The 9052-nt window shown below is 37.4% G+C and overlaps 1 protein-coding gene across 2 annotated transcripts; it reads right to left on the bottom strand.

The window, feature by feature from the left end:
* Nucleotides 1-1515: 1515 nt before the first annotated feature.
* On the bottom strand, nt 1516-7716 carry LOC103972876 (cullin-3A). 2 transcript variants are annotated; one of them, XR_001976433.2, is made up of 3 exons: nt 7341-7716; nt 2117-4212; nt 1516-1927 (listed from the first exon to the last, which is right to left on the bottom strand). XR_001976433.2 is itself a non-coding variant. In XM_018821167.2 (2 exons), exons 1-2 carry the CDS (start codon nt 7499-7501, stop codon nt 2172-2174), a joined length of 2202 nt encoding a protein of 733 aa, XP_018676712.2. In that variant the 5' UTR covers nt 7502-7716; the 3' UTR covers nt 1935-2171. The 2 variants fall into 2 exon arrangements, 1 of the variants encoding a protein (XP_018676712.2); XM_018821167.2 differs by lacking the exon at nt 1516-1927 and having other exon boundaries at nt 1935-4212.
* Between the last annotated feature and the right edge of the window lie 1336 nt (nt 7717-9052).

The following is a 9052-nucleotide window of genomic DNA, read 5'->3' as shown; positions in this document are numbered from 1 at the left end:
TGAAATTCCAAAATAGAAGCCATATTTGTCGCTACATAGTCAAAATCAATATAAAAAAATTTAAAAATTAAATAATATTCTTCTAAAATTATTTTTATGATTCTATAAATATTATCGACAGTGTGCCATTTATCAAAAACTCTAAAAATAATAATTTACTTTTGTATAATTTAATCACTGTTAATCCAATAATAAATTATTCTTATGTTAGAGTATATTTATCAGTGATCACTCCAAATATTAGTACAAATAAAAACACAGTCATCAAAAGCTTCAAAAGTTTCTTGTAAATCCTTTTTTTTATAAAAAATTATGTAAAGTGGGAATATGAGTGATTGGAGGAACTCGTTGAGCAATGAATTCAAAACCTCTTGACAATAATTAATTTAAACTAACTTTTTCATCAAAATCGAAAGATAAGTGTTCTACAAAAGTTAATATAACTAACGCCTCATGATTTTTTCAATAGAAAAATGAAAAATGGGATTAACATAATTTTCCTTCTTTAAATTTTAAAATATGGTCATAATAGTTACATATCACATAGAATGAGTCATCGATATTTCAAACTTTTTGATGTAAAACTTAAAAGATGTCCAATTTTACTTTGGCCATCGTATCAATTTCCCTTGCCTCATGTATGACGTTAATATATTGGTTTTTTTGGATTGCCATAATGAGACTTTCGAAAGACATCAAAATTATGGAGCGATCTTAACAATGTTTAACGAGTGCTTATAAATGTGAGAGAAAGAATTAACGATTTGAGGAGGTATTTATAGGATTTTTGAATATATTTCTTTCCTAAAACTAGTTATTCTTTAATTATTGAAAGAGACAAATTTATCTTTTTATTTTTTTATAATTTTTATTTATGAAATAATCAAAGTATTTCTAAAAATAACCATTTATATGAATATTGAGAGAGATAAATTGATCATTCGCTTGTTAGGCCAAGAGTGGACCGTTGGACCGATCGTTTGATAAACCCCTACTTCAAGAAAAAAAAAAATATCAAACCGATGATTCGAACCAGAACTGGTTTGACTCTTGAACGACTAATTTTGGAACCGACGGTTTCGGTTTCTCAAACCTAGGAACCAGAATCGTACAGCCCTAACTGATTTCAATTTGATTTGAGACCGATTCAATTATACTTCGAACCGAACCGAAACGAAACTAAAACGAAACTGGACCCTGGTCAAAGCTACTTTACTTGTCTGTCTAACGGTCCCAGGACAGGCTGACAGTCTCACCAACCTGTCTTGTTGGGAGGCAGAAGGGAGTGTGACAAGCCACAAATTTGTAACGACCACACATGGATGGGTATCAAATTATGGTGTCACTGTATTGAGAGAAAAAAAAGTAGTGAACCTGCACTGCTGCTGTAAACATTGTTGTAAGTTGTGATAATAAAGACTTTTACCATTAAAAAAAAGAGAGAAAGGTGGAAAAATAAATTAGCAAATCAGCAAACACACGGGAGGAATTTTCCAATCAGTCATGCACAAAAAATAAATAATTAAGGGGCCTCACTTTCGTTGGACTTAAGCTTGATCATAGCAAGTTTCGGCAATTTCAGGATCAACATGTAGAATGGACTTCCATGTAGAATGGCATCACACAAAGGACAGATTCGACTAAAGGATTTGCCAAACATATCAAGAGAGCTTGAATAGACTGCTACAAATTGCTTTACTACTCGATCTGTGGACTGAACAGTGAACCTCATGATTCTGGGGCTCTTTTTGCTCCCTAACTCTTTTAACTTCTGGGGCATCTGAGACTTTCAAGTACAAGACTTCGATCAATATTTCCCAGTACATCATCTAAACAACTTTCCCTCTTGTAAGTTGCTGGCAACTTTTTTCACAGATGATCCCCATTAAGATAAGCTTCAAGCCTTAACTGCATCATCCAAATATACCTGTGCAAATATAATAGAGATAAAATAGAAGGAACCGACATACAACAACATGACTTAATTGGGAAGAACGAATCTAGGATAAACTAGAATTCAGAAGATTTTGCAAGACTGAAATATAAGGGCACTATAACAGAAGGCAGAAATAGGAGAAGAGATTTCATGGGGATACATGAGCAGGAACTTGCATACCAATTATATGGAAATCAGAGTAAGACCTCCATCCACAGGAAACGTCATATGACATTCAAGCAAGATAGCGATATAATTTTCTGTCCGCTTTATCCCTTTCTAAAAACTCACGTTCAATGAGAGACTCAATTCGCTTTTTTATGACAACAGGGTTTGGCAGGAAGCGAGATTGCAATTGTGATGTGACCTCCGTAACAATGGTGTTATGATCTAATACCCTTCTGGATTTCATAATCCTCACAATTGCAGCTTCAATCTGAGGTTTTCTATCTTCTTCCACTCTTTGGCGAGTCTCCTGCTTCTCTGGCTCTGACTCCTTTTGTGCTGCCACAGTTCCTATCTTCACCTTGATAAACTTGCTTGTAAATTTGTCATTGAAGTAGAAAGCATCATCCTCAGCTATATCCTTGCTCATTGGCTCCTTGCGCAGGACATTCTTACCTTTGACACAAGCAAGAGACTGAAGACAACGCTTCAGATCAGAAGGTGGGATTTCTGTGGCCTGTTCTATTTCTCCGTATGTCAACCGATCCACAGAGTTAAATAGCATAAGAATACACATTTGGTAAGTTGAAACATTCAGCTCGTGCCTCTGGCCCTTGCCAAAGGTTGCCTTAATATCAGCTGTACCCATATTTGTTTGCCATGTCAATCTACGCCCAGTACGCGTCCCAAGATAATATGTCCGGAACTTCTCACATATGACAAGAATTTCAGCTGGAAGGTTGCAAGGTGCACTAGGCTGTGTTGGCCATGAACCAGTTGTAAGAACTTGCACAGCAAGGGTGGGGCCATCTCCAATCTCAGAATACTGACTAGTATAGAATCCTTGCATAGTATCTACGGAAGTCTTCATGTCTGTAAACATGCCTTCCAATTTAGAGGTGAACTGATACCCACATTCTGTCTTGAGCTTAACAATCATACTCCTCTCTGTATCATCAGAAACAGATTTTCCTGCAAGAAGCCGCTTTGCCAAGTGTTGTTTGTAATATTTCTCAAATACATCCTTCTCCTGCAAGTACCTAAACAACATCATCACTTTGTCCAGGACTACCTCTACATCCTCTTCACTTACCCCTTTAAGCCCCTTACGAAGCTTATCATCAACATAAAGTGATATGAATTCAGGAGACCTGTTGTTTAGGTTAATAAAGTATTCAAATGAAGAGTTCAAAGCATTCTGGAATGTCTTATCATTGTTGAATGCTTTGGTTATTATCTTATCATACTTATCCTTCTCATCCAAAAGATTTTGTACAAAGTCCACTGGGTCCTTTAATTTCTCAGGGTCACTTACTAACTGCTTTCCAGTGTCTCGAAGGTGGGAAGTCATCACATCTTTAATAGTTGAAAGCCCATCGGGAACTCGGCGGAATAAGTTGTACATTCTGCTTAAGTCTTCATACTTGTCATCTACAAGCATACTCACAAGACCAGAATTCTCCATGTGGACCAGCCTCTGCATGTGGTTGGCAATCATCTCTCCCTCCACTACACTAGTTATTTTCACTTCACTTTTTACATCTAAGTAGTGTGAGACCCTCTCTATCTCTTCACTAAGACGTCTCTCAGCTTTCCTGAGGTACTCACCACAATCACAGCACTCAATTAGTTGTTGAGATTCTACACTGTAAAAGCTAGCTGAGACCTCTAGAAATGGTTTCTCAAAATCTTCTTGATACACAGAAGATCCGAGATCCATTAGCATTTTTGTTATATTCCTCATCAACCCTCTATTTATTACCTCGCCTGTTCTCTCCCTATGTATGAGGTCAAGGAGCATATCCAGTAGCCTAGACTGGATTTTGCTGGAATGGATGATATTATCCCTCCAGAGATTAAGACCAAGCTCATGAACAGGTGTCTTGTGACTACTGTGAACAAATGTCCTATCCATGTACATCAGTATGTCTCGGATCATCTGTAATGCCTTGTTGTGGTCTCCCCATTTTACATTAAGCTCCTCTAAAAAGAAACCTCCCTGAGCAGATTCTATTGATCTTGCAATTTCTTTTAGATGTCCTGTCATAGTGTTCACAAGTCCAGTGTAAAGCTTTTCCCCATACTTGTGCAGAACCATATTGTAAGCATTCCTAAACAGAGGAGAAACTAAAATATCAAAGATTTGTATTTTAACACAAAAATTGCAATCAGAAAGGCAATTTGAAAATGGAATAAGAAAAAACTATATCGACTTCATATACTTGCAAATGTATAAATCAGAAAATAGCCAAAACAGAATCAAGAAATGATGTCAGAGGGAAAACATGATCTTTTTAGTAAATATGGTTTACCCAAGAAACATAAGTGTTTCACACCCACAGCAGCAAATAAGTCAATGTAAAAATGAGAATTTTCAAGATTTCTTGCCACCAGAAGGAAATGGTAGATGCAATTTTAATCTTACACCAACAGCATCTTACGTCAAAAATGATTAGAAACGAATAATATTATAAAACTCTCAGCCAGTCTAACAATGAGATGGTTGATGAATAGATGAATGAACTTCAATCACCTTAAAACAAATTAGCATAGAGACTCATCCATGCCTAGAAATTTAGACCATCATATAAAATCCAAATATTCAAGGCAGATTTATAATCTTCAGTTGGCTCAGTAGCTTGAGGGTGAGCATCCTCTTAACAGCCTAGCTTTACTAGTCATATTGACAGTGATGATTTTCAGTTGTCTCAGCAGCATGATGGTGAGCATCCTCTACTCCCTAGCTTTACAGGTCATATTGACATGTACAAGGGGGAAAACAAATCAAAACAAAAGTTGCAATCCACTTCAATCAGCAACACAACAAACATGTCAAAATGACCACAGATATCATTTAGTAACTTATTTCCACATCATTTTTCATATCCCAAAGTTTGAAGGACAAAGATCAGTTCTAAAATCAGAAAAAATAGAATGATAAGATGTGACTCGAGAAATCAACATTAAGAATAAAGTATAATACCGATCTCAAGAGAAAAAAAGGAAAGAAAAGTAACACCCGACAACCTTACTATTTGAAAGAATCTACGAACCTTGTATATACACACACAAATGAAAATAGAAGCTAAAACTTTATGAAATTTATGAGGGCCATGAAACAAAACAAGTTTACGACTGTTAAACAATAAAACATCTTGTCTATTAAATGATAGTAGAAAAAACAAAAATAGAAAATCCACTGTTACAAAGTCCATAAAACATGTACAATGTATGATTTTGCCCAATAAATGATTATAAGTACAAACAGTAAGCACACATTATCAATAAGTGGCAATACCACAATATCACAAATCTAAAGGAAGGATACAAGATCTAAAGCTTATATTTGAAAGTATTTTTTCACCATAAGAAAAAAAAAGAAGAGATTTTCAGGCTTGAGGTCCAGCAATCAAAACTTAAAAGGTATAGTTTGATCCCTGTTGTTAATTATATAACTTAAATTAACCTAGAATGTGGAATGTTCTGGGACAAGATACGGTAAGTATGCCAATTAGTTTGGTCTTGGTTGGAACATTGAGAGAAATAGAGGTGAGGACATAGGTCTAGTTATTTGCCATGTTAGATCATAGATTCATTATAATCAATGGAACACGAAAGTCGCTCATTAGAAACTACAAGAAGTAAGGTATCTTGTGCTTGCTAAATTATTAGCTTCTTTTTTACCTAGATAAAGAAATTTCATATGCAAAGATGTGAGAGCTCTACAATTGATGATATGGTTATGGTTGTCAATGTTGTTGATTTGGGCTTTTCATAAATGGATTGTATTTTCATGAAAGGATTGTAGAATACAAATGTGTGATACAAACTTTGTTTACCAAAGGTTAGGAAGACCTATGCCAGGCAAATTCCACTTTTTGTCATGCAGCTGATTGATGCAATGCTCAAGACCCACTGGTGGAACTCTTCTCACACAATCGGTTCTTGATAGGGGCCCCCTCTTGTAGCTCATTAACCGCATGAGACATGGTGAACACACCTCATATGGCGCTCCATAGCACCTTTCCTATGTGTATTCCATTCTTTTTATATATCCATGAAAACGTACAGCATTAACAACCTTAGATCTCCCATTTGACCTAAGACACAATTCTATAAGAAAGTTTGTTCATGAAATCCACAGAGTATAACTATCCATGTAACTATCATATAGTGCTACAGCTGGATCAACGTCTGACTAACAAATTCCAAAATCCAAATCTGCCAAAATCATTCTAGTTTAGAAAATTTAGACTGCAATCACCTAGCACTTACCAATCTGCATCCATGCTACGATTAGCCATCCAATGGACCCCAAACATCAGAATAGAATGTCCTAAGTTTTAAAAAGACTTTGGAAGAAGGTCCAGCAACATGTATTAAGATTGGCCAATTTTCAACCAAACCAAGATATGAACATAGAACTTGAAGACCCTAGTTGAACTTAGCTCTGTTATTTAAGAAACAAAGCCATAAAGATCTTGGACTGCTATAGTGGCTCAAAAAAAAAAAAACCAGTTGACAAGAATCAAATAGATTCTTATTATAGTGTGAACTAAGATCCAAATGCATGATACTAATGGCAGCCAACAATAACTATAGAAGTCTGCATGAATTAGAAAATAAAATTCACCAGAACCTAATACGGCTCAAAACAATACATAAACTATAGCTGCACCTAATATGTGTTAAATACTAGACCAAAACTAGATCGACTCAACTTGACCAAACCTAATCCTCAGCTAAATAGTAAATACTGTGCTACATCAGTGAATCAGAATCAACAGCTGATTGTGGTCAGAGCTAGGATGCATCCAAGTAATAAATCAATTGAGGTGTAAGAAATTCTAGATTGTGCAGTCACCATAAATCTGTTGTCTTACTCAAAAATCTTTTGGACAAATTCAGTCATTTAACATGGACTAGCATATCCAAGTAATAAATTAATTATTCGACACCCTTGCCAATCTCGATCTAAAAGCCATTGACCTAAGTGGGATAAATTTGAGGACAAAGAAATTTTTTATTGTTCTCTATTACGTTAAGTGAACTTTCTAATTTGCGAATGAAAAATAAGACAGAAATATCTATAATGCCTTTAACTCATGAATCTGAGGAACATCCAGTTTAAATATCTCACATCAATGTCATTGACGAGAGAAGAGACAGAAGGGGGTACAGTAACAGAATGTGAAGTCTTGGGAAGAACAAAATCAAGAAGCGAGGCAATGGGTTGCACCTATAGAGCTCCTCGAAGGAGAGGCCGCTGGCGTTGTGGTTGTAAATCTCGTGGATCGCGTGCTCCAACACCCTCCATGTCCTCTCGGCGTAGTTGGGGTCGAGCTCGACCCGGTGCTTGAACGCCTCGATCTTAAAGTTGCGCTTCTTCTGGGCGCTCATCCTTGCCGCCGCGGCCGGACGGAAGTACCGATCCTTTTCTCCAAATCGGGCGACGGAATCGGCACCTTCAGCAGACTCGATCGATCACCGGCGTAGAAACCAAGCAGAAACGGGAACGGCACCGCTCCGATCGCGAGTTAGGGCTTCACGGGAAAGATGGCGAGGGGTTAGGAGGGGAAGAGAGAGATGGGGGTGGAGGAAAGCAGAGGGAAATGGACGGAAGGTAATGAAGCGGGTCTATTTACTGGCAAAATTGCTAAAAATTCCTGTAAACCAACTAATTTTCATATTTAATCCGCTAAACTTTGATTTAACACATGCCTCGTGATCCAAAAATTTATCTTATACATACTCCTTATCATTAATCACATTAAATTTTTTTCTATTAGTTAAAATTATAATTAATACTATTTAAAAATATTAAAAATATTTTGGTACTTTTATGTATACGATACGAGTTTATTATTATTTAAATCTTCCTTTTGTCATGGACAAAATTGTAAATGGGGTGTTTGACATAATGCTTATGTATCTCCATGTCTTTTGGTTTGTTCATACTTTGCACAGCATGTAAAGGGCTAGCAGTAGGCTTAGCAGTCCTATTTTCTATCGGTCTATAGTGGACCATTTTGGATCCTTTATTGTGCGACCATTTAGAGCTTGTGAAGTTTGTTTGTAATTTGCATTGGTTATGAAGTGTTTTCTGAAATTTTACTTATGGATCTCGAGTGAGGCGCTTTCTCTAACTCGTTTTCTCTTTTGTCGGTCCTAAGGGACCATTGGAGGTTTCAGGGAAGTTGACCTTTGCAGACGGACATGCAAAGGTGCCGCACGACTTAGGCAAAACCAACTAAGTCCATGACAAATGGTATCAGAGCGGGAAAAGCACTCATAGAAACATTTTGCATGCAAATGTGGGAGACTTGGCTAGGGTGCGTTGAGAACAGCAAGCATGCGCGACCGTTTGGGGGGAAGCATGTTGAATCTCGTATTTTGATGATGAAACTACTTGATATATGTTTATGATTTAATCTGCGTTTTAAGTGACGCAGGATGCTTTGATCAGGATGAGACAATTAAAGCAGGAAAATCATGTTGTGTCGGAGGAACATGTCAGAAGATTGGACGTCGGGCCGGTAGATCGGTCGACGTATCGACAGAAGGCTTCGGGCAGTGGACTCGGGCATCGGGCCAAGAAGAGCGGTTATTGTGCCAAGGATATCGGAGTTGTGGAGTCAACTGGCCGATTGGGCAATAGGTCGCAGGAGAGGACGATGCACCGAAGAATCAGACGAAGCGTCGAGGGACCAATGACATGCCGGACAACTTGGTTAATTGCTTAGGATTAATTGTCTCGATCGAAGTTTTGTTTTAAGTGTGCAGGATTAACTACGATGAAAGTTAGACAAGCAGCAGGAGTTCGCTGGAGTCAAGTTCATGATCACGTTGGGAGTTCGAGAGTTCGACGGAAGTTCGGACGGTCGTCGGAGGTTCTGTGAGAACAGATCCGAGAAGTCCAGAAGCTTGCCAAGCGAAGCTCGTCGGAACTCG

The sequence above is a fragment of the Musa acuminata genome, chromosome BXJ1-8 (genome assembly GCF_036884655.1).
Source record: "Musa acuminata AAA Group cultivar baxijiao chromosome BXJ1-8, Cavendish_Baxijiao_AAA, whole genome shotgun sequence".
Taxonomy (NCBI): Eukaryota; Viridiplantae; Streptophyta; class Magnoliopsida; order Zingiberales; family Musaceae; genus Musa; species Musa acuminata.
Note: the sequence above shows the minus strand (reverse complement) of the source record. Positions and strands in the feature narration are given on the sequence as shown.

Coding starts and splice junctions, on each gene's coding strand:
- LOC103972876 (XM_018821167.2), bottom strand. CDS start 7,501: ATGAGCGCCCAGAAGAAGCGCAACTTTAAGATCGAGGCGTTCAAGCAC. Junction 4,213..7,340: donor TCCTTCGAGGAGCTCTATAG/GTGCAACCCATT, acceptor TCCTCTGTTTAG/GAATGCTTACAATATGGTTC.